This window comes from Melitaea cinxia, chromosome 18 (genome assembly GCF_905220565.1).
Source record: "Melitaea cinxia chromosome 18, ilMelCinx1.1, whole genome shotgun sequence".
Taxonomy (NCBI): domain Eukaryota; kingdom Metazoa; phylum Arthropoda; class Insecta; order Lepidoptera; family Nymphalidae; genus Melitaea; species Melitaea cinxia.
Genome location: NC_059411.1, coordinates 8,844,293 through 8,871,193, shown reverse-complemented (window position 1 = coordinate 8,871,193; position 26,901 = coordinate 8,844,293). Strand labels below are relative to the sequence as shown.

Sequence of the window (26,901 nt, the reverse complement as noted above, 5' to 3'; positions counted from 1 at the left end):
TAATACAATGTGAGTCTCATATTAGTATAATTTAAAATAGAGAATTTGCAACATGTGTTAGGTGTGGCCTCGCTTTTCTCTTTACGATGTGCGCGATACCATTAGCAGGAATCGACTTGCGGCTACGCGAGCGCCGCGCCGACTCGACTCAGGTAGTTCGGGATAAAAACACCACTTGAAATGGAACGGACGCGGCCGGTCTCACCTAGATAACGCTCGACCGACTGAAACGACGATTTTACTTAGATCACGAGATCATAGCCTCGTTCCATCATATGTGATTCAACCATTGTCTCGACCCGACACGCTTGCGTCCTAATCATCCATTCATATCACTCTAAACGATAATAATATAAATAGTCCCTAGCCAATGAATGAACTTATAACATGTAAATTCGTCGCTCACAAATCGCAACAGCACCGCGCGTAGGCGTCGAGCTTGAATGAAAATAAACATACACACTTTAACCTTACCTCTCGATTTTGACTATATTATCCAGATTAGCGATATTGTCACAGCACTGTTATAATAACGAATGTTTGTTACACAGAATCCGTTTGCATGTTACTGTGGGACGCGGTTCGTCGGTCGGCGCGAGCGGTGCAGTACGAGTCTGCCGGCCGGCTCTAGCGATACTGCTCCGTGCTCGTGTATACTGTATCGTGTAGGAACACAGACGTAGGTGCGCCCGCGTCGTACACACACAGGCGCGTTCATTCAACGGCTGGAGGGGACAGCTTATGAATGGACGTAGTGAGCTATGTTGTAGATACCGCTGATAACGACACTTCGCGAGCGTTATTCAACACGATTGACGATACTGCCTATTGCTTGACCGATTGCCCGACGTTTTGAGTCGCATTGAGTGACAAGCCCACACTAAGCGTAATTTGACTATCGATGTCAGTTTCGTAACGTCAACACCGTTTTAACTAGTCGACGGATTTTATAACAGAATGTTATACCAACAAGCACATTATTATGATAGCTTGAACTAAACATGATTAAACAAAAAAAAATTATAATGGGAACAGAAAGATCATGAAATAGAAACAAGATTGATTACAAATTGTATATTATGCTTGAATAATTTTATACAAATCAACAGTTTATCACTTTCATATTATTAATTAAGCCTATTAATACTTCTTGATGTATAAACAATAAATTACGAGAGTCCCTTGAGAAAGCTTGATAACTTATGACTCTTGTAGTCCGACCGCAGTTGTATGAAGTTGTGTAAAATTGAGTGGTCCAGCTCCGCCTGTGAAAACAAAGAAATTAAATTATAATGAAACAAATTTTTTGGATTTATCGCGGTTTAGCTATTAGGTTTTCTAAATGCCCCACGTTTCGGTTACTTTACAGCAACCATGTCCGAAAAAGTTGTTTCATTATTATTAGTAAAATTCGCGTAAACATTAGAAAACAATAAAGGAATTAATCTTCTCACAATAATTTTGAAATCGATTTTTTAAACGTATTTTTCTATTTTTTACTTTTTTAATGCAAATAATAAGTTGTTTTGTAAACTACAGTAGGACTTTTCTAGATTAGATCAGGTATAGAGTAGGTTTCGTTGTTATCCACTAAAAAAAAGCCGTACACAGAATATCGTGAAAAGTACATCGTCCAGTGAACAAAAATGCTCATAAAATAAAAATAACTGGTTCAAACTAGATCAATTTTTTATAAAACCTAACAGCCACTATTCTACGTCGAAAAAAAAAGAAGCACGCAAATGGGATTAGAAATGTTTAAGTAATCGGAGTAAATATCAACAAATTATCGTAAAATTTACATCGTCCAAGTTAGCAATAATGCTTATAAAATAAAAATTAATGAGTCAAACTGAATAAATTTTTCTATGGGACCAAATGGAAACTATTCCGATTCGAACAAAAAAAAAAAAAAAACACGTAAATCAGAAATCTCAGTGTAATCGGTGGACATACATTAAAAAAATACCAAGCGCATTCGATTATGCTAGCTGCATACTTAACTTCGAATGTCTTTTTTTAAATTCTATCATAACATACTTATGAAATTTTATTATATAAAATTTATATCTAAATCTGCACAATACTACAAATATGACGTGTCAATTACACGTTATTACGTGAAGCCGAAAAATTTGTTCTTTTTTCTAATTCGCTAAAATTATCCAGTAAATATTTAATAAAGGTATTGTAATTTCGAACGAAACTGTCTGTACATGAATGTAATTAGCTGACCTGGGTTCGTACTGCTGAATTTTTTATGTGAAAGCATATTTTTTTTTTAAATTTCCTTTATATTATCCTTGTTCAAAACAATAACGAACAAAAAGATATTGTAACGTATGAAAGTTTCGAATCTCGCTATAATATAAAACGTTTGAATGCCAGGTTTCCAGTCACTCACCAGCGTCTCCCCCTCGCACACCTGGTGCAGGTTCTCCGGCTTCACGAGCAGCAGGTTGCAGAGCGCGTGCAGCGCGTCGAACAGCGCGTGCGCGGGCGCCGGCGCGCTGCGACCGCGCCCGCACACCGCCGACCGGTACTCCTTCACGTCGCATATCGCTATCATTGCGCCTACGAAAACGTAATGTCTTGTTCTTGTAATTTGGAACTACCCAACTGGCGACACAACACGAACTCTGAACTATTCGGTTAGAGCATAGCAGGATATTATATCCTACATATTCTTTCGATCTTCTCTGCAGAATCTACATTCCGAATCGGTGGTAGCTTTACTTTTGCAAAAATAATTATTTGTTTTTAAAGTTTTAATTTGTAAACCTATTTGAATAAAGCTGTTTTTGATTTTGATTTTGATTTTGACATAAAATCTTAATCTTAACATTACGTCTGGGGAAGTACATCAAGCTTACAGAAGATCACAGCTAAATGCTCGCAAGTAGCGTTCTTGCGTAGTCCCTGTGGTAGCGCTCCTGGGGAGGATTAGAGTAGGGACAACAACGACCATGGGATACTTCTGGTATTGCAAGTGTCTATAAGCTGCAGTAACCGCTTACCATCAGGTAGGCCGGGCCGTACGCTTATTTAGCGACCTAGACGTATAAAAATATGACATTTTTTGACAATCATGCTCGAACAGCGTTATTAAGTCGAGAGCGTGGCGAGTGTGGTAGCATACCTTATAATCAGAATTAATAAACGATATTCGCCGAAGGTTATACAGGTTTAAGCACCAATATCGACACAGCACGACGAGAATGTGGAAACTACATATGAGGACACATCAAGAGCCATACAAACTTCTAGTATCTACTACAGTGTTGTGATGAAGAATTTCCACGCAAGGCTGGGAGCACGAAGCGGTTTAGAGAAAAAATGGGGACAATTTGGTTATGGGAAAAGAAATCACAGGGGTTAAATGTTAGCGGACTTAACGGATTCTCCGGATTAAGACTTCATCACAGAGACATTATTTTCTCTTCTAGAAAGAAGGACTCTTTCTTCAAAAAGCAGCTGCAACGAAAATGGATTTGTCTGAGCTGCGATGGTTCCACGAGAAATGAGATTGACTTCATCGTATCAATCAAGCGGAATACATTATGTAATGTATGTTAAAATGATCTCTGTGATTAATAGAGTGAAAACCGGCAGTGATTACCATTAAATAAGAGGCACATTGAATATTAACGTAAAGCTAGAAAAGTATATAATGATTGTGTTTACGCTCCGACCTACTCGTACTCATATCCATAACACCAAAGACTTTCGGCTAGACCTGCAACGTCGCTTCGAATGCCTAGATAATCGCTTCTCTGTGGACGAGTTAAACAGATTGGCGGAGAATACCCATCTGTATCTTTAATACTCAACATATTAAAGATGAGCGAAACAGGGGCTCAAAAATATTCACAAGAAATTTGTCGATGTGTCAAAGCTAAGTTACGCGGCTGAGAACTGGCGACGGTCGTCTTGTTTCATCTACACCAGAGATTTTGGAAGAGGTCGAGAGATTCTACGGATACTTATACACGGACGGAGCTGTTGATGATTCGGAGAGAGATCCAGAGCCAAATTGACCCAAAACTATACCGAATTTATCCCGGACATCAGTCTGCATGAGATTAGGATAGCTTTTAAGCAGCTCAAGAACCATAAAACACCAGGCGATGACTGAATCACCACAGAACTCCTGAAGGCAAGTGGAAAAACAATACTTAAGGTGCTTCAGAAATTATTCGATTCCGACATTCTTGAGAATATTACGCCGAAGGAATGGCACAGGAGCGTGGTGATTTTGTTCTTCAAAAAGAGCGACAACACCTTTCTAAAGAACTATGGACTCATGTTTATAAGTTGTTTTCAAGAGTCATCAATATAACCTTCTCGTTCGTAGTTTCAACGAATTCTAGCCTCCCGAACAAGCCGGATTTCGGTTCAATACCATAGACCACATACATACGCTGCGGCAGCTTATACAAAAAACTAAGGAGTATAACAGACCACTTTGCTTAACATTTGTTGAGTACGAGCAAGCTTTTGCTTCGGTGGAAGTCTGGGCTGTGTTGAGGTTATTGCAGAGATCAACTGCCGGTATGTCGAAGCATTGAATTGGACCACGAGGCCTATTTTTCTTCTATGTTCAAAATAATTTAATATATATTAATGAAACTTGGTATATCACTATGACTCACGTTATGTTATGTCACTTATGTGTTATATATCTCTTTCCGCATTTATGAGTACTTACTCATACAATAACTGTCATATTATATATATCCTTGGGAACATAATAGACTATTAAAAATGTAATTTAACTGGGATAAGCTTTTTGTTTTCAGAACAGTATAAAAATCTTGTGTATTGATAATTTTAACTCCATGTATCAATATTTTTGTGAATTGGGTCAATGTTCCGCTGAGCGTCGCAAACGCCGCAAAAAAGTTGCGTCAATTTATGATTGAATATAATAACGCTCATAGACTCATTAGGGTTTAACAAAACTTGTTAAGCATATCAAATCATGAGAACAACAACTATGGTCTGACAAAACAATTTAACATTGATACAATTGACAAATACTCACACACAGACACTTTTTTTCATACAACTAGGTCGGCAAACAAGCGTACGGCTCACCTGATGGTAAAAGATTACCATAGCTTAGGTATAGATGCTTGCAATATTAATTGCAGAAGCATTAAAAGCGTGTCGCCGATCCTAACACCGACCCTTCCCAGGAGTCTGGTCATCTTACCCACCACAGGAACACAAATTTGATATATATACAAAAAACAAAACTCGTATTTAAAATTTGTATAATATTAAGTAGACTAAATTAGACTACACAAAAAAAAACTTGTTTTTCTCTACAATATCTGTTTATTTTGTAATCAATTAATCTATTATTATTTACGATTAAATTGATAAATATCACGCTTTTAACTTTAGGTACGGATTGTAAGATACAATAAAATTGTAATAATAATGTAAACGTGACGTGTTTAATTTAAAAATAATAATCACATTATCATTGATTTCACCGACAAGGAAATTACCTTTTTAATTTATTTAAATCTGATAAAAAAATTGATAAGATAAAAGAAGGATTGAATTCATAAATGTAGGATAAGTTTTTTTCTTAAAATACTTTTCTTGGAGATGACTTAAGCCAATGTCAAAAATAAAAGACTCAAATTCAAATAATACAATAGAAAAAATTACTTTCTAACTGGCAGCGAAATCACCTAATCTTACCGCTGATCCTCCCATTAGTTCATACTGGATTTTTAACCGACTTCCAAAAAAGGAGGAGGTTCTCAATTCGACTGTATTTTTTTAATGTATGTTACTTCAGAACTTTTGACTGGGTTGAGCGATTTCGACAATTTTTCTTTTGATCGAAAGGTAGTGTGTGTCATTTGGTCCCATTTAAATTTGTTTGCGATCTAACAACTACTTTTCGAATTATATCTAATAATGCGTTTTTACTTGACGCTTTTTTCGTCGACCGACGTTGTATTATACTGCATAACTTTCTACTGGATGTACCGATTTTGATAATTCTTTTTTTGTTGGAAAGGAGATATCCCAAGTTTGGTACCGTGATAAGGAAACCAGGATCTGATGATGGAATCCCAGAGAAATCGAGGGTAACTCTCGAAAATCAACAACAACTTTTTACTGGGTATACCGATTTTGATAATTTTTAGTTTAATCGAAAGCTGATGTTTAATCATGTGGTTACATATAAATTTTATCGAGATCTGATTACAAATTTTGCAGTAATCTTTGATAACGCGTAGTTACTTGACTATTTTTTCGTCGATCTACGTTGTATTACTCGTCGATGTAATTGAAGTCGGTTTTTTTTTTCGTTTGCGTGCAAACACAATTATTCTATCAAAACTATTTAACGTAATATACAGATTTATAAAAACACTTGACTGTTTTAGATATAAAGTGTTTTGAGATAATGCGAGTAACACATGAATTCTTTACTTATAATTTTTTTTTTAAATAATTTATTATACATAATTTTATTTATTCTTACCTGCAGAATTGAACTGGAAGTTTTGTAGATGCTCATATATAACCCGATGCAGACGAACGGCTAGCTCCAAGGAAACGGAGTTCAAGTTTTCGCCCTCCAGCTCGGAGTGGATTTTATCCATCACGGTGTTGAGGTAGGACACCACTGCTATGCAGGCCTAAGATTAATGAAAATATTAGATATTTTTTATATTTTTAGTTTTAGAATTAAATTTTAATAAGACAGGTATAAGTTTATAGGTTATTTTCGGTTAGTGTCTTTGATTGACTGAATTGAATAACTTCAACATGGTCAATATAAAAATTAGTTACTATATTCTTAACGCGAAAAGACTGTAGTATTTGTATACCATACTTATTTAGTAACAGTGATGAGTCACTATTTTTTTTTACGCAAGAGTATGATACTTGTATCAAAATCAAAAATAGCTTTATACAAATAGGCTTCAAAAGCACTTCCGAATCGTAATTTTAAAAACTAAAATTATAAAATGATTATTCTCTTTTGAAAATAATATATAAACAACTGTGTTTTAGTACAAATTGGTAATCTCTAGCATGTAATACAGCGTCACAAAGTCCACACATCTTTATCAACTATGTTATCTTAGACCGAATAATACGCTTTATCTATTAATTTCTTTTTAACCGACTTCCAAAAAAGGAGGAGGTTCTCAATTCGACTGTTTTTTTTTTTTTTTTTTATGTATGTTACATCAGAACTTTTGACTGGGTGGAGCGATTTCGACAAATTTTCTTTTAATCGAAAGGTGGTGTGTGCCAATTGGTCCCATTTAAATTTATTTGAGATCTAACAACTACTTTTCGAGCTATATCTAATAATGCGTTTTTACTTGACGCTTTTTTCGTCGACCTACGTTGTATTATACCGCATAACTTTCTACTGGATGTACCGATTTTGATAATTCTTTTTTTGTTAGAAAGAAGATATCCCTTGTTTAGTACCATGATAAGGATACCAGGATCTGATCATGGAATCCCAGAGAAATCGAGGGAAACTCTTGAAAATCCGCAATAACTTTTTACTGGGTATACCGATTTTGATAATTCTTTTTTTGTTGGAAAGAAGATATCCCTAGTTTAGTACCATGATAAGGAAACCAGGATCTGATGATGGAATCCTAGAGAAATCGAGGGAAACTCTTGAAAATCCACAATGACTTTTTACTGGGTGTACCGATTTTGATAATTTTTAATTTAATCGAAAGCTGATGTTTATCATGTGGTCACATATAAATTTTATTCAGATCTGATAACTACTTTTTGAGTAATCTTTGATAACGCGTAGTTACTTGACTATTTTTTCGTCGATCTACGTTGTATTACTCGCCGATGAAATTGAAGTCGGTTTTTTTTTCGTTTGCGAGCAAACACAATTATCAATAAACAGTTAAAATTTATGATAAGACAATTGCAAAATAGATTGTTGGATATATGACACTTACCGGTGACGCCAGTGTGTCGATGTCTCCCTCGGGCTTGAAGTCAGTCTTCTTCTGTTCAGTCTGCAGGTGCAGCTTGACCCAGCCCACGATGGCGGCGATGGCTCGCTCCAGACCAGCGTCCAGCTTGTTCTCCAATTGCTCAGTTATTGTGTTCTTCCGTTGGATGCATTCTCCTTGTTTACTGTTTTATATACACGTATATATTGTTTTCTAATGTTTAAGCGAATTTTAATCATTGTAATGAAAAACTTTTTCGAATTTTATCATCGACACATGGCATTTAACTTGAACCAACGTAAGTTGATTTCAAATATAAAAATCAGCCTCTCTCAAGACTACCAGATTGGCCACTTTAACAACATAACACAAGTTTGTTTAGGGTGTTATGTGCTATACATGTCGGTATCCAGGTGTGTATTTATTTATATGTGAAGATTTAGAAATCTTTAAGAATTAATGTTGAAACACAGAAAATATACAGTTGACTTGTGTGTGTCCACATTGAAAACTTTGAAAATATACAGTTGACTTGTGTGTGTCCACATTGAAAACTTTGAAAATATATAGTTGACTTGTGTGTGTCCACATTGAAAACTTTGAAAATATACAGTTGACTTGTGTGTGTCCACATTGAAAACTTTGAAAATATACAGTTGACTTGTGTGTGTCCACATTGAAAACTTTGAAAATATACAGTTGACTTGTGTGTGTCCACATTGAAAACTTTGAAAATATACAGTTGACTTGTGTGTGTCCACATTGAAAACTTTGAAAATATACAGTTGACTTGTGTGTGTCCACATTGAAAACTTTGAAAATATACAGTTGACTTGTGTGTGTCCACATTGAAAACTTTGAAAATATACAGTTGACTTGTGTGTGTCCACATTGAAAACTTTGAAAATATACAGTTGACTTGTGTGTGTCCACATTGAAAACTTTGAAAATATACAGTTGACTTGTGTGTGTCCACATTGAAAACTTTGAAAATATACAGTTGACTTGTGTGTGTCCACATTGAAAACTTTGAAAATATACAGTTGACTTGTGTGTGTCCACATTGAAAACTTTGAAAATATACAGTTGACTTGTGTGTGTCCACATTGAAAACTTTAAATAAGTAGTTATTTTTATAACATTAAAATCTATTATCATAATAACTATGCAGCAATAATATAAATAAAATATGAGTGTGGTAAGAATTTTAACATTATAAATAATATAATAACATTAAAATCTATTATCATAATAACTATGCAGCAATAATATAAATAAAATACCTCATACAAGGCAGCACTGATTCTTGAAAGTGTTCTGCAAATAATTTTACTATTTTGTTTGCTTGATTCACCGTATCAAAGAAATAAATCTGAAAGAAATATTTTTATGTAAAGATAAATATTCCTTTTTACTTATTAATCATAGTGCTAGTAACGATGAAAATTTCAAACGGTTACTCACTTGTGGTGGTGATTTGTTCTCAGCAATGGGAATGGATTGCAGACCCAAATCTAGAGCGTAGTCAACATGTTCTATCAATAAATGTTGGATTAGCACATCTAGTAACGCTATCGTGGTCCCGGGCAGCTCGTTTGGAGTACATAGCTGTTGATATTAATAAACACTGTAATATAATAATTGTTAAATACGTCGAACTTACTGCGTTAGAATTAAATGATGTGTTAAAGAACAATAATAAATAATGAGCAGAAAACTAATAAAAATAACAGATAGAAAAATAATCTTCTAAGTTGGACCAAATTACAGATATTTATGAAATTAGATCAAAATTGGTTCAATAGTTTCAGAGTTTATACCAAATATACATTGTGATGCGAGAATTTCATATACAATTATACATAATATACGAATTTATTAGTGACATAAGTATAAGAAAAACAATATTTAATATGATATTGATTTATGGATAAGATAATTTAATAAAAAGGAAGCAATAATAGAAACTTTTGACTTTTTATAAAATTCCTATATTGATGCTGTGTAATGTTAAAATTCTTACCACACTCATATTTTTTATAAGTTGCAAATACACTCTGTGACAAATATTTTTTTATTTGTATAGACAATATGCTGTTTATCGTAGATTTTGAATTTGTCTCTGTGTATATTTCCGGACCCCTGACACAGGATTAACATCCTATTATGGATTGTTGTGTACTAGGCGTTTATTTATTTAATATTTAAGGATATGTCACAAATTAAGTAATTACTTCTATATAAAATTCAAGTAATGGAAGTAATACTTACAGTTTTGCATCTAGTGAAAGAAGTTTTTGAATCATTTAACATTTTCTGAACAAGCTGTTCACTAAGAAATGTTTCGCCGCCGTAATTTTCAATTTGTGCGATGTTGATGTTCGCACGTGTTCCTATTACTGCTTGCAAATCGCGTCTAAGTTCTTGAAAACTAAAAATATTGAAAAATATTATAATTAAGGCTATTCTATATTAAAGTGTGAACATTTTTTTAGCTTTATAGCTTTACTTAAAAAAAAAATTGATAAATAAGCAAAACTAGCCAGAACGAATTTCAGGATGTTGCAAATATATTTAACATTTCTTTTTTAATTAGAAAATCTATTTAATAACACAACGAAAATTCGACCATGAAAAAAATTAGATGAAATAGTATACATGACATTATTACAAGATATGAATTTATAGTTCTTTAATTTTCTTAATATCAATGGCAATTATTAATGACTAGCTTCTGCACCACAGTACTGCTAGTACAGGAGTCAGGGTAATCTATTTATTGTATGAATTATGATTGTGTCCAATAAAGAGTATTATTATTAATAATTACACTTACCCACCACCCTGAATCTGCTTTTTAACATGTTGCTTTTCATTATAATAAGCATTCAAAGCGTTCGAGAACACAGCTTTAAGGCGACGTATCTCTAACGCAGGGTATCCGTCAGTCGCTCCTGCCATAGCTCCGTTCACAAGTGCCTCTCGTCTCAAATCACCAGATGAAGTATTGCCATCTGCAGCTACAAGGTTCGCTTCTACTAATTCATCGCATACTTTCTGTGTACTGGAAAAATGGAAATTTAAATTTACATGTAGAATTAAAAAAGGGGCATTGTTTGAGGGCGTTGGGTAGTATAGGTTATATTCCTGATTACATTCTGTTAAGGATAAAAATTTGTTAAAAGTATTATATTATTTTATTTGTTTATAGTGGACCAAAAAACTCCAATATCTATGCCAATAAAGTCACAGGCAATAAATAGGTAGTGACTAATAAGAACAGAGCATGACCTATATACATAGCTGACAGCGACTCCTATCAGGTTATTACAAAATGGCAAATTGCAATACACACAAAAAAAGAATAAAATAAAATAATTTTTTATTTATTAATTGTACTTTTAAAATTGTACTAAACATCTAACTAAAATATTATTAAAGCTATACCTTGTATACATATCATATAAGTTACGTAAATATTTCTCCAAATCGTTCTTGTCAGCCAGTTTGGTTTGTATGTACTTCTGTAGCTTCAGATGAAAGATGTTAAGTACAAACTTACTCATCACCTGATCCGGATTGGGGAATACATTACTTATAACTGTGTAGTTCTTTTTACACAACGGAAGTACTGCGACAAATATGTCCTTACCCAGTAAAGTGTTCTGAAAGTTATAATCATTTAGTTAGTACATATTTAGCTTTCAAATTGTAATTAATCTATTGACCATAAGTAAGATAAAAAGTATGAAATTTTTATTTCATTATTATTTGATTATTTTGCAAAAAGTAGTTCTAAAATATTAAACATTTGTTTTTAATGCACAGTCAAAAAGACATAATACTTGAAAAAATCGAAGTAAATATAATTGAATCATCGAAATGTACGTACACGCATACTTCAGAATGACTAAACCTAATATAATAAATTTTTATGCATTCGTTACAGTCAAGACAAGATTTTATAAAAATTGAAAAAAGTCGATTTATCCCCTAAAAACGCTCAATTTTTTTTTGGTAGAAATGTTACTATGTCAGCTACTTTTATATAAATACTAGTTGACCTGGCGAACTTCGTACTGCTTTATTTTTTTTTTTTCTTAAGTATATCTAATAATCACATGTATCAAAATAAAATATAGCCTATCTTTCAAGTTGGATAAAACTGCACACTGTGTTCAAATATGATTAAAATCGGTTAAGTTTTAATTGTTATATTTACTGTATTATTGAAACTTTTATAAGTACATACCATTTGACTTGTTTCTATATAAGCGTCAACACACTGCGAGTATCCTTTGAAGTTTGTCATGATATTAGCGATATCCTTCATCTTGGCTATGTTGTTCTGGTTCTGAGCCTTGACAAACTCTTCAATTAAGTTTCTTTCTATTTCATCGTACTTTGCCTCTATCTTTTTCTTAGCAACTTCAAACTTGTCCGGTGGTAATTCTTGAGCTATAGTGTATAGCTTTTGTATAACATCTGCTGCTTCATTCAGCTACAAATATTTGTACAAAATTCAAGAACAATTCTATTGATACATTTATGAAAAAATTAAGTATTTGTCTTTAGACACTAATAGGTGTTGTTGGATACAGACATTTGTCATTTATTCAATTGCCTGCCTAAATAAATAAATAATAATAATAATAATGTATTTTATGAACGATTTTGACAACATATTTCATAAACAGTCTGGCTATCAGTAAGGTACAACCCAATTCTCATAACATTACTTTTGTTTCATTACTAAACTATCGACCCACCTCGGCTTTGCGCGGGTTCAATGCTGATACTAAATATACTACAGAATGTCTTTATATACAATGTTTACAGATTCTTTGTCATTAGACAGACAATAGTTGTAAATGTTTTCTTTAGAGGTTACTCTTGAAAGAGCGACATATAATTGGCCTTTCTCTGGAATCAGTCTATTTACTAAAGAAAACCTCATCAAAATCTGTTGCGTGGTTTTAAAGATCTCAGCATACAGAGAGCAGGAAGCGACTGTTTCATACTATGAAGTGATATATATATATATATATATATATATATATATATGTATTGCCTTGCTTAGACAGGTGTTCCTTTTAGGAAATGTCCATTTTTACTGCTTTTGTTAAATTTTGATGCCACATCATTTCTTTTATGACTACAAAGGTAAAATGTATCATTAATACTACTTTATTACACCAATATTAACATTATAATAAAGTTTATCAAGTACAAACAAATTATAATTAAACTCAAAATCAGGTTTTGATATTTTTTTATACTTTACTGTCTTTTGCCTATGCACAGCATTACACACTTCAGCCTATCGTAATCCACTGCTAGACATAGGCCACATTATTTGCATCAAAAATGGTCTAAACTCATGTGTGATGCTCATAGACACCACGCTGGGCAGGCGAGTCGGTGACCACAATGCTGGCTTTGTCAAATCGAAGTCACTGCTGCCCGTCTTTGGCCTGTGTTATCCCTTAGTCGCCTCTTACGACACTCATCGGAAGAGAGGAGGTGGCTATATTCTTTACTGCCGTAACCACATGGTACACACATAAACAATTGTAAATATAAGTTTTATACCTTATTTGGGTCATTAAATAAGTCAGTGAGTACTGGTCCAGGGCTAAGGAAATTGGCAAGGTGTGACAAAAGATCCCTTGCAGCCGCTGCTCTTGCTCTGGGGGCCCTTGCAGCACCGAGTTTCTCTCCAACATCGAGTGCTTTTCCCCCACAACGGGACATTCTTTCATCTAAGGAACTGAATACATTTACGCAGTGCTGTAATGTAAAATTATAAACATATATGTAACCAATTTTCGTTTTGTAAATTTATTTATGAAATCCAGTGCATACAATATTATTTTGAACAAATTATTGTTTATAAGTTAAAGATAATATAAAATTAGTAAATTAATACAAAAATTACAACTTTACCAATGATTTTTGCATGAGTAACTTTGTTAAATTTAAAATACATACAACACTTTTGTAATAAGAAACTAACCGAATGTTGATCCATAATTTCAGCAAGCTTTGCTGCATATATTTTTTCTTCCTCCTGCACCGCTTGTTCTAATCTAGCACATTTTCTTTCCTGTCTTTCCTGTAGAACCTATAATATTAAAAGTAGATACATATATGAGATAAAAAAAAACGACGCATATGTACTGTACGTGGTATTTGTTAGCATAACCACCCACTTTCAAATCTTGTATAGCTTGAGTAAAAATGTCATGTATCATTTCTGGGTCAAATTGATCGTCCTTCAGACGACTTTCCTGCATGCTGCGACGAACCATTCTTTCCACAAACTCATCTGGGTCAAAAGGATCCTAAAATAAAATCGAGAACAATATTACTCATGTAGACGAATTTTGTTTCAATAAATAAATACAAATCGGCATACCTGTTCAAGTTCTTTTAAGTATTGGTTCATCATTTTGACTGTTTGCCTTTTTGTTTGATATTATATTATATACTTATCTTTTTATATCCACAATTTTTAATGTATTAAACTATTAAACTACTAAAGACCGAAAAAAACTGCTATTTTATTTTTAATAAAATGACATTTTCATATGTTGTTTTAAAATTTATCCCCAATAGGGAAAGGCAAAGGACTATAATCCATACAGCCTAGTCTGAATGACATTTTCATAATTATTTATGACTTTGACTGTTTTGTATTTGTCAACAACTGGTTATACCACTAAGCGATCACAACAAGCGTAACGTCCTTTCTATCGTTCCACTTACATCTTAGGTCGTCGTCGCGAGCGATCGCTCGAACATCACATATGACTTCACTGTTTGCGACCATATCACGCCCACTTCGCCCACAAAGTATAGGTGGGTCAGAGTTGGCTTTCATCAAAACATGGCGGGAATTGAAAAAAAAAAAACAACTGTCAATGTCCAAATTATGAATTTTATCTCTTATTCGAGTCGTCAAAAATGCAACGATAAATTCACGGGAATCCTTTCGCCTACACGCCTACTACGCCAATACGCCGTTTACACGGGTTTGGAATTATCTCAACATAAATTTAAAGTTTTTGTTAAAAAGAGATTAATAAAAAAAAAAAAAACGCATTATTCGGTGCAGAATTACATAGTTGATACAAATCTGTGGACTTAGTGACGCTGTATTTCATGCAAGATATTACAAATTTTGTACTAAAACACAGTTTAAAATTTTAAATATTATTTTTAAAAGAGTAACTGCTGAGTTTCTTTCCGATTCTTCTCTGCAGAGTCTATATTCCGAATCGGTGGTAGCTTTACTTTTACAAAAATAATAAACATTTGTAAAATACTCTTGGGTCCTATTTGAATAAAGTTATTTTTGATTTTGATTTTGATAGAATACAAGCAGCGCCCTGCGGTTTTACCCGCCCTAATTTAAGGAAAAGTAGCATATCTATCCTCGGTAATGGTAGTCTTCCTCGGTAAATGGGCTATCTAAAACAAAAATAATTTTTCAATTCGAACAAGTAATTCCTAAGAAGCGCGCTTAAAGAAACAAACAAATTTTTCAGCTTTATAATATTAGTATAGATAGATACTAGCTAACCCTGCAAACGTTGTTTTGCAAAATGAATAGGGACACCAGTATCACTAAGCGGTATAAGAATAGTCCACGACCTGCTAAATGTACATAAAAATAATAGAAATTGGTTTAACGGTTTCGGTGGAGTTCGATAACAATATAACTGAGGTAGGGCACAACAGGAAATTTTCTGCTCAAAATATGGAGCAGCCCGATTGTGGTAGTACCTCGACCTTACAGAACATCACAGCTAAATAATACTGTTTCCATGCAGTGTGTGAAACAAGCATACGATTCACTTGATAGTAAGCGGTTACTGTAGCTTATAGATGTCTGCAAGACAAGAAGTATCGCAAGCGTGTTACCGACTCTATCCCTAATTCCCCCAGGAACTCTTACCTTCACCTTACTCACTAATACGAACATAACACTGGTTAAAAACAGTATTGTTTAGCTGTATTTTTTATAAGTTTGAGGTTCGAGTTCCACCCCAGTTAATGTTTCAAATTAAACGACAAAGTTTTTGCATCGATTACAAATTATGTTTGATTATCTTATAACAAATGTATAAAAAGTTTATAAAAAATGTATTTTTAAACTACTGGCATATTTAGAAATTATTTTAATTTTAGAAACAAAAGTAAAAAATATGATTAATACATCATTAACGTCTTTTTGGAAGATTGCTTACTAGTGGAAGCGTTTTTTATATCCAAATTCTTTGTGATGTCGTAATATTATTTATAAAATTTTGTGTGTTGTGAAGATTATTTCATTATTTTGTTCTCTTTAATGAGAGGTGACTGGAAGATATACACCAGATATAAAACAAATAATTTGACAGAAGGGCCTCTTGAAAGTTGAACCTATCGTGATTCGTGGGATGTCCAATGTATCCTAAACGGGTTAGGATAAAGTCTTTCGAGCTCCATGGCTGAGCGCCTCAGCCCTCGAAGCTCCGAGGTAAATGCCTTGGAACAGCGAGGTTATATCATTGGAAAAAAAATTGGACAAGGATCCTATGCCACAGTCCATTTAGCTGAGTATTGTGATGCATCCAGTCCCAAGCGAATGCACCTAGCATGTAAAATATTTGACAAAGAAAAAGCTCCTCGTGATTTTTTAGAAAAGTTTTTTCCTCGTGAATTAGACATCCTTACAAAAATAGAAAATCCTCATATTATACAAGTACATAGTATTCTCCAAAGAGGACCAAGAGTATTTATATTCATGCGTTATGCTGATAATGGTGATTTATTAGATTTTATAAAAAGAAACGGTGTAGTACCAGAAAATCAGGCAAAGTTATGGTTTCGACAAATGGCAAGTGGCTTACAATATTTACATAGCAAAAATATTGCTCACCGCGACCTCAAATGTGAGAATATATTACTTTCTAGACGTTACAATGTGAAATTAGCAGATTTTGGATTTGCGAGATTTTGTACCGATTCTGAAAATAGACGTGTACTGAGCCAAACTTATTGTGGATCTGCTGCCTATGCTGCACCCGAAGTCGTAAGTGGAACGCCATACAACCCGAAGCTTGCCGATGTTTGGTCTCTTGGAATCATACTGTTTATCATGTTAAATGCATCTATGCCCTTCGATGATTCGAATTTGCGTAAACTTTTAAAAGATCAAATGTCCCGAAACTGGGTGTTTAGATCTAGGATACGAGATACAGTTTCAGCTGCATCAAAGTCTATTGTGCGACATATTTTGGAGCCCGATATTACTTTACGCTTAACATTGGACCGCGTTTTATCCCACGAGTGGACAAGACCTCGCAAGGATAAGAGTGCGAGTATGATAGGACGTCTGGTTCAGTCGGCCCCTACTGGACCGGGAAAACATGACGAAGCCGGAACGTCGGCTGGAATCCGTGTGTCTGGCGATCACCGTGAAACTGAGCGAGAGAGACACGACGATATTCATATGCGTTCTCACAATTAACAAAATAGCTTCATTATTGCTCAGCTCGGATAGTTTAGAAAAATTTCGACCGTTAAAAATCGTAAATTTCTTTTAATATTTTGAGTTTTTTATATATACTTGATGACAAAACTTTTGTTTGTTATCAATAGATATAGTAAAAATGTATGAAAACCAATTGTTTTATTATTTCACAATAAAGGTAGGTATCGTTTATTCAACATTTTAAGATTGAAAGCACACAAATTTTTTTATTAAGAAAAATCAATTTTTATATTTAATGTCATTTATTATTAATTATTAGAGTGATTGCAGCAGTAAATTTATCCTCTTATATTTAATAGTCTTCTTTCAACAGCTAAGAATATCCATCCACTCCAAATGGGAAATTTATGAACGGATATTTTATGTAAAAGTGTACAGTAGATTTATTTCTATCATAGTCAATGACGACTGGTGATAAATTGTTTGAATATTGGATCCTCAAATATGTAAACGGTTTATTTTGTTCACTATTGATTGGCTAAAATAAAAATAGTATATCAAAACGAAGTGTGTATTAAAAATTGTAATAAGAAATTGTTAGAATTTTTTTAAAAACTAGATTTGGTTAGTCGTTAAAATAACTCTTTCAATAAACTTGGAAACAGATTATCCAAGTATTCTACAACTTGATCTATAAAGATCTATAGTATCATTCAAGTATTACATAAGCAGAATTTTAGTAATTTTTAGCCCCCTCCTCCACCTGGTCAGCGAAAGTCAGCAAAATTCTCCCTCCTATGTATAAGTAAATATTGGTATATATATTTTTAATCTATTCAGAAATAATAAGTAAATATTGCTGACGTAACTACTATCTAGAATAAGCAGAACATAGACTCTCCCCATCCCATTTAGTGTTTACGTAATACTTGAATGTACCCTAAGGCTTAAAATACTGGTTCTTGATAGACAGGTAAAGATGTTCGTATAAGAAGAGAAGTTGAAAAGTGGAGGTTATCTATACTAATAAATGGAGAGCCGGTTTTTTTGTTCGGTTATTCTGCGAAAACTACTGAACCGATCGGAATAATACTTATACTACAAGATGCAGCATATTTCGGAGAAGGTTATAGTATATACTAAAGTAGTATATACTAAGTTAATATGTTGGGACTACTTATCGTGTAAAAAAATATGGTCCGACAGAGGTCGCTATCATCATTACAGCCTATACAGTCCACTGATGGACAGCCTCCACAAGTTTACGCCAAAAATAACGTTAACTCATGTGTTTTGCCCATAGTCACCACGCTGTGCAGGCGGGTTGGTGACCGCAGTACTGGCTTTGTCGCACCGACGACGCTGCTGCCCGTCTTCGGCCTGTGTATTTCAAAGCCAGCAGTTAGATAGATGGTTATCCCGCCACCTGTCGGCTTTTTAAGTTCCAAGGTGGTAGCGGAACTGTGTTATCCCTTAGTCGCCTCTTACGACACCCACGGGAAGAGAGGGGGTGGCAATATTCTTTAGTACCGTAGCCACACAGTAGTGTCGCTAGTGTACTATATATTAAAAGTTTTATGTATCACAAACACTCATATCTACCACCTATGAGTAATGTTGCACTTAATTTGATTGCGATGTCACTCGAATGAAACCGAAGTAGAGAGACTAGAAAGTATTGTAGTTGAAACTTAGGAAAATTTGGCGTCAGGCGAAAGGAAATATTAAGGTAAAAGGCTAATCTAAAAGGAGTTAATCATTTCCAACTTATGAACTTATTCTAGAAAGAACATGAAATGTAGACCTGAATTGCTTACCATCAGGTGAACCGTACGCTTGTTTGCCGACTTAGTTATATAATTACGTAAAGTATAAAAAATACTCTATTTTTTAAGATATTGTATCTCGGTCGCGAGTTTTCAAGCTAAATGATGGGTATTAAAAAAATGCCGACAAAAGAAAAAAAAAATTAAGTTAAATGAATGAAATATTTGTGATGGTACCATAATACAGGACCTTACAGAAGATCACAGCTAAATAATACTGTTTTCAAGCAGTGTTGTGTTTCTGTTGGTGAGTAACGTGACCTGAGCTCCTGAGGGAAATTGACGCGTTTGCGATGCTTCTGGTGTTGCAGGCGTCTATAAGTTACGGTAGTCGCTTACCAATACCACCAGGTGAGCCGTACGCTTGTTTACCGGCCTAGTTACATCAATAAAAATAAAAAAGTGTTAGAAAAAATTAACGTTATTTACCGGTATTTTATAACGGCAATTGGTAATTTTACAAAGCCCTGCATTAAGCCCCATAGTTTAATCGAAATACTTACTTTGACACTCAAGTTATAATGGGGTATAAAAGCCGGTACAACACCACCATATACGAAAGATAATACATCATCGTAAGTGTGATTTCCTTAAATATTAAATTAAAATTAAAATTAAAATATCTAGAAGGCATTTTACTTGAGATTAAAAGCACTACTTTTATAATCACATAATTCAGACCATAGCTCGCCGTAATTGGTGAACATACATAAAAATTATCAACCGAATTGATAACCTCCTTCTTTTTGAAGTCGGTTAATAATGTGTATCAACATAATTTAAAGAACTTGTACAAAAAGCAACAAAACTTAATATTCACCATATTCGTAAGTATGAATTTTAACTGAATCACTATTTTCCAAGCAAGTGCATTTAATAATAATCATCATAAAAAAACTTGCAGTAGTCACGAAATTGTTCATTACGTAGTTAATTTAAAAATGAAGGTTTTCGTTACGCACATAAAATCAATTTAAGCATCGTTTATTCGTTTTTCCGACTAGATACATGTTTTAATTCAAGGTCAAATGAACCTGAACGGCTCAATAGCTGAAAAAAAAACTTACGTTTTCGATTTCAAACTCACATAATGTAAATTACTCGATAGAAATAAAAATAAATTGATGTATTTTGCTCTTCAATCGTAAAACTCAAGAATGCATGGACCGAGTTGGCTTTTTTTTTGAAAATTTCAGAAATCGTAATAATTATTGTAACTTTACACATCTGATGGTTGGTAATGCTGGGCCAACATCAATTGGATTGATCATTGGTTAGAACGCACAAAAGGAGTCCAGCAAAATCACTACGATTTTTTCAATGAAAAAAAATAAATAAAATCGCGCCCCCAATGAAACATACACATAAAAATACAGCAAAATTGAGAACTTTCTCCTTTTTCGAAGGTCCTTAATGAACATAGTGAAAGTTGTGTTTGCAATGAGTGTGTTAATTTAATTTCTTTAAAAAAATAATTAGTAGAGGTGTCAAATTTTAGGTGGGCCCTGCCTGGGCGACATATTTTCAGTTTGCCCCGGGCGGCAAAAAACCATACTACGCCACTCATATACATCATAACAAGAATTAACAATTTCCTATACCGTGGTATGTACCAGTAAGAATATTCATATGTACCCAGCTAATGATTATTAAATAAAACGATTGTTATATTCTTCAGAATTTAATATGGTTTACCAATATTCTAGAACGAATTAATTCCTTTAACTACTATAGTGTAGTCAGAAAGACTTAACTGTGTGAGACTGTATACAATAGAAACTCTATGAGTTTCGGAGAGATAGTCCACTTTTGGCGGAGAAATAGCAGCAACGGTCACTTTTACATAAGTGACAAGTGTTCCCGATGGAATCTTTAAAAAAGAAAAAAAGAATATTTAACTAAAAAGAATATAAAATTTAAGACGCGCGTTATGAATGTGAACCACTTTGAACAGAACAAACTTTTTTAAACACAACACTCTCTGTATTATGAATAGGTATTATGTTATATAAGTTGTCTGAGAAATATGAAAATATCTAATATACATTGCAAGATAAGTGTTATTATTTTATTAGATAGGTAACCAGTTTATGCTCTTTTTCCGCTTTTTTTTTATTTAAAATACAAAGAATCTTACAAAAAAAGTTAGCATTTAACGGTGTGACAAAAATCATCGTTGATTTATCCGCACACCGGCATTCGACATCGTACGCTCACAATATCAAAAAATAAGTCGTAGCATAATTATAACAACTTAACAGTAACACACGATCAACATTTTTACACATCTACCCTCCAAGTTTTACAATTAATCAGTCACAAAATAATACAGTCGCAGTAGCAGGATACACACGGGGTGATTTACTTTGATGAAATTATTTAATGTTTATTTTTTAACAATGATAAGAAATATTGTTTTAATTTATATTTTATATTTGTTTTTGTAATTTCATTTTTTAGTGAAGCTGGTAGGGCGTTTATTAATTTTGGTATTTGATATTGTAGTAGTTGTTTGCCATATAGATTATTGTAACTCGGCACTTTTAATTCAACATGAGACGCACTACGTGTTTGGTAGGTACGCCTGATGACGTGTTGGTGTTCACCATTATGAAACTGCTCGAGCAGTAATATGTATTTAACCTGATCATGTATTGGTATTATGTTACAATAAAAAAAGAGCTCGTGATAATCGTTTTCGTAATAGGTTTTAATTTTTTTAGGTATTATAGCTTTCATAATTCTTATTTACAAATTATATATTGTATCGAGGTTTGATTTACATGTTCTACCATAGCTACTCAGACCGTAAAATATAGTTGTTTCGCCTAAAGCTTTATATAGGTTTAATAGAATTTTATATGGGATTTTTCTTTTAATTAAAGTTATTTTAGCTAATATAGTACGCAACTTATCACATACGTGAATAATATGTTCAGTCCATTTTAGTCAATCGTCAATTATAAGTCCTAGATATTTTTGTTTATTGACTATTTCAACCGCCTTACAAGAACAATTGTGAAGATTAGCATGTAGACATTGGTGACTGTGCGCTATTAATTTTAAATTATTAAGTGATTTCCTATTTTGGGTAGAACTGATGTACATTAGTTTCGTTTTATCGGCATTTAGAACAAGTCCTACATCATGAGACCACTTTAACAACAAGGTGAAATCTGTTTGTAAGTCTCTCAGAGCTGCATCGAGATCGCTATTTGCTGCTATGAGACAGGTGTCGTCAGCAAACTGGTAAATTTCACAGTTAGATATTAAGTTGACGACATCATTTACATAGGTTAAATAATGTAATGAGCCAAGTACGGATCCCTGCGCTGTTCCGTCTAATACTCGCACGTTTTTGCTGGTAACATTGCCAATCTTCACTACATATGATCTATTATTAAGATAGTCTCGACACCAATTGTTTAAGGGGCCCTGTATACGACAGTCGTTAAGTTTCTCGATAAGAATGTCATGTTTAAGCGTGTCGAAGGCTTTACTATAGTCAATAAATACTACCAGAACGTGTTTTTTAGCGTTGAGGTATTTATAAATGTTATCCGTAAAATTTGAGAGTAATTTGGTTGAGCTCTTCCCTGATTGAAATCCAAATTGTTTATTTGTTATTATATCGTGATCTTTATAGAAGGAGTGAATTTGTTTTGAAATAACTTTTTCAACTATTTTATCTATTGTAGAAAGTATAGTAATTGGGCGATAGTTGTCATACCCTGGCTTCCTTTTTTGTGTATAGGCCTTACTATTCCAGTTTTTAGTTCATAAGGATAGATACCTTGTTTGACAGTTGTGTTAATAAAATGTGACAGCGGTTCTGCAATTTCAGCGTTTATAATTTTTAGATCTTGTGCTCTGATTTTATCTATACCTGGTGCTTTGTGATTGTTTAATGACTTTATTTCTTTCATAACTGATTCAGCTGCTACTTTTTGGTATCTATGGCATACATTTTTAGACAAGACATACGATTTTTTGTCTAGTAATCTAATATTACACTTTGGAACAATGTTATTTACACTATTGGCAAAAGTGTCTGCAAATTTATTGGCAATATTATCAGTTGTGCAGTTGTTATTTAGAAACGCGTTTAAAATTATTGTATCGGCAAGACTTTTTGATCTACCAGCGATTTCGTTTAGTATTTTCCATAGTGTTCGTGGATTATTTTTATTATTATTTATATCGTTGTGAATTTTTTGATTTTTAGTTTTAGTTATTAATTTATTTGCATAGTTTCTAGATAAGTTGTACTTTTGTTTTAATATTTTATTGGTTGGATCTGAGAGCCATTTTTTGAACAAGTTATCCCTGTTTTCACATGCTTTTATGATACTGTTATTTATCCAGTGATTGTTAAGCTTATTTTTATTAGCACGGATTTTGAATTTTATTGCTGCTTTATCATAACAATTATGAATATTATTTATTACTTCGAAATCGAATATTATTTATTGCTTCGTTTACTAATCTATTTATTAAATGTATTCAAAGTTAAATTTCATTAATTTGTACTTACAGGTAAATCCACATTTGTAACGTAACGCAGTAAAGGAATTGTCCCATCGGTTTTATATATTACTTCTCCGACATCATTGCCTGTAGTTAACACATTTGCCTAAATTTAAGTGAATTTGATAGATTTCTTAGAAAGTTTTATGTGTCTATGACCTATGTAAACAGAAATTGTAAGGGAAAGTAGGTTAAAGGTAAGTATCTAGCCTTTAGGAAGCCCTGGTCGAAAGGAAGTTATAAGGGTAGTAGTTAGTGCATAATGAGCTTAATCTATACCTACATAATATAAAAAAAAATTAACCGCTAGATATCTGTACATATTTAACTGTTTTATTTCATTTACTGTATAGAGATATTCGAGTAAACGAATTTAAAGGTAAATAGAGTTAGTCGAGTAATACGATTATTGAAGTCAAAACATTTTCCTCATTCATAGTTTTATGACTTTAAAAAAATAAGTAAGCCCTTTACATGTGCGGAATAAGGCATTTTACTAATTCCACTCAGCCTATCGCAGTCCACTGCTGGTCATAGGCCTCCACAAGATCGCGCCAAAAATGGCGTTAAATGAAATCAGATAAGCTATCAGCGTAAATGGCTAAAATTGAAATCGTCTATAGGTTTAAAACTTTTATGTGCATATGATAAAAGAAATTATAGATAGGCTTACCTATAGACTAAAATGAGGTTTTATAAAATTGTTGAAAATAATTCAAAATTGTGTGTATACTAAAAATAGCACAAACTAATTACAGCCACTTGAAACATTTTTTTAAGTAAAAACTTACCAAACTCATATACATAATTACAGGAAATAACTTGGCTTAACGCCAAGATTAACGCAACATTGGCGAAATACTTCATTATGAAATTTTGAAAAATCGTCTTCACACACTAACCTTAATACTCATAAATTTCACATTTATATATGAATTATAATTAGTTCAACTTTCTACCTAATTTTAATTATTAAAAAAAAAACATTAGTAACAGCATGTAATTACTGTCGATTTATGACCATATTAAATGGCAAGAACATAATCAATTACAATGGAATATAATACTTAATAAAAATATACGTAAATAATAATAATAACAAAAACATTTTATTCTTATATTTTTTTTATTGCTTTTTTTTTTTTAAAGATAACTGGGTCAAACACATCAAGGTGAGGATATTTCAGTTACAAACACATCGTACTCAGATAAAATATCATTAGTAGACACAGATATGTTATGGCTACAGAGCTGGTACGTGGTGATGACGGCGTTGCCGAGGTAACGTCCAGTGGGGTCTTGGCGTACCACGTGCATGTAATCGTCTCCCAGAGTAAATTGGACCTGAGGTGGGGCAGCCCAATCACACACGATAGTAACACCCTTATTAACAGCTGGCGGATTCAAACAGAACATCTAGAACAAGTTAACATATTATCTAATATATAAAATTCTCGTGTCACGGTGTTTGTAGTTAAACTCCTCCGAAACGGCTTGACAAATCTCATGAATTTTGTGTGCATATTGGGTAGGTCTGAGAATCGAATAACGTCTATTTTTCATACTCCTAAGTTGTAAAGGGGTAGAGGGGTTTTGGGGGGATTAAGGGGCTTTATAACATATATGGTGTGTATATAACAACGTTTGTGCGGTCAGCTAGTAAAGTATATAACAATTTAATATAAAAGTGTAAACGCAGATAAGTAAGCTAAATTTTATTGTAAATTCTTAGTTTTCTATATATTTAATTACGAACTAAAAAGTCATAGGATAAAGCTACACACCTGTTGATAAGCTTCATGCTGTCCTGGTGGAATGTAGGCTACTGGATAATCAAGTTTAAACTTTGAAACGTAATCAGTATCTGAAATATTAATAGCACATTTAAAACTATTATTAATAATAATGTTATTTGTATTCCATAAGTTAGTTAATAAAAAAATTAGCATTTCTATTCCCACTGCCTCTTTTTTTTTTTTTTTTTTGATATCGCAGGGTAACCCATTTACGGGTGATATCCAGGATGCCCGGGTAGGCATTCCTAGACCGTATGTCGGCTTCAGCACTTGGGGGTGACTATTCCCACTGCCTCCTCTTAAATATGTTTATTCCGTAGTTCCCAAAATTAATGTTATGTATATATAAAAAGGGAGGCAAAAGAGCAGACGGCTCCTGTGGTTAAATAGGGACTGCCTTCCATGAACATCTGCAACATTAGTTGTTGCAGTCTTTAGGCAAAAGTAGGTATTCAATAAGAGTACCTATTTCAAAAATAAGAAAAGCCTTCTCCTTTACGTATTATTATAATAGAAATCTATAAATTAGTCTTAAAAAAATTGTTCAAACAATTTATATCTAGTCACTTGAAATGTGGAAAGAACATTTATAGTACTTATTACACTTTTAAATAAATGTACTTTTTGACCTCTGCTTACCTTTCGTCACTCGGGTACAATGTGGTGGAGAGCTCATCTTTTTTAATTTTCCTTCAGTAACACTCAAACAAAGTATTGAAACAATTAGTAACATGAAATTACGCGACATTTTAACTGCTATTCTGATGTTCCTTAAAATAATAAGTTATTACAATACCAGACAATTCGATCAAAACAAATTGCGGTCAACCACTCAGTTGATATCAGGAAAATGTTTAAAAAATATTATCTGACGGTACAATTTATATGGTTTCATAAGCTTGTTATAGACCTTATTACGATTGAAATAGATACTATAAATATAAATACAGATGTCTCCGTCAATACTCATAATTATATTATCTAACCAATAGGCATTTATCACAAGAAAAACAATTTAAGTACCGCCACTAAATATAAATTACATACTGTTATAAACAAGCTGTAGCCGCGATTCCGTTCGCGAATACGCAATTTGACTTTGTACGTAAAAATCGTATAAAAGGTTCGGATAAAATTTTTATAACACGTAGATATCAATATTCTATATAGTAGTTATATAAAATCGTTAGGTCATTTACTCATCACGAAACCTCAAAAACCGCTGGACGCTTATAGATGAAATTTTATTAGTTTGTAGTTAGTAGACGTCCGCTAAGAACGGTTTTTTCGATAAGGCC

The 26,901-nt window shown here is 33.2% G+C and overlaps 3 protein-coding genes and 1 long non-coding RNA gene across 4 annotated transcripts; 1 reads left to right on the top strand and 3 right to left on the bottom strand.

Moving 5' to 3' along the window:
• Positions 1-1,059: 1,059 nt before the first annotated feature.
• On the bottom strand, positions 1,060-14,558 carry LOC123662024 (exocyst complex component 5). The gene is made up of 14 exons (XM_045596915.1): positions 14,392-14,558; positions 14,186-14,317; positions 13,990-14,097; positions 13,566-13,763; positions 12,226-12,474; positions 11,421-11,638; positions 10,810-11,037; positions 10,245-10,404; positions 9,438-9,581; positions 9,257-9,345; positions 7,977-8,157; positions 6,512-6,668; positions 2,405-2,574; positions 1,060-1,265 (listed from the first exon to the last, which is right to left on the bottom strand). Exons 1-14 carry the CDS (start codon positions 14,422-14,424, stop codon positions 1,170-1,172), a joined length of 2,163 nt encoding a protein of 720 aa, XP_045452871.1. The 5' UTR covers positions 14,425-14,558; the 3' UTR covers positions 1,060-1,169.
• Positions 14,559-16,464: 1,906 nt separating this feature from the next.
• Positions 16,465-17,643, top strand: LOC123662394 (testis-specific serine/threonine-protein kinase 2). Its single transcript, XM_045597237.1, has one exon. It carries the CDS (start codon positions 16,465-16,467, stop codon positions 17,488-17,490), a length of 1,026 nt encoding a protein of 341 aa, XP_045453193.1. The 3' UTR covers positions 17,491-17,643.
• A 3,305-nt stretch (positions 17,644-20,948) lies between these two features.
• LOC123662258 lies at positions 20,949-24,216 on the bottom strand. The gene is made up of 2 exons (XR_006744463.1): positions 23,815-24,216; positions 20,949-21,150 (listed from the first exon to the last, which is right to left on the bottom strand). It is a non-coding gene; the product is annotated as an uncharacterized LOC123662258 (long non-coding RNA).
• Positions 24,217-24,922: 706 nt separating this feature from the next.
• LOC123662251 lies at positions 24,923-26,563 on the bottom strand. Its single transcript, XM_045597118.1, has 3 exons — positions 26,243-26,563; positions 25,592-25,671; positions 24,923-25,223 (listed from the first exon to the last, which is right to left on the bottom strand). Exons 1-3 carry the CDS (start codon positions 26,349-26,351, stop codon positions 24,975-24,977), a joined length of 438 nt encoding a protein of 145 aa, XP_045453074.1. The 5' UTR covers positions 26,352-26,563; the 3' UTR covers positions 24,923-24,974.
• Positions 26,564-26,901: the final 338 nt, after the last annotated feature.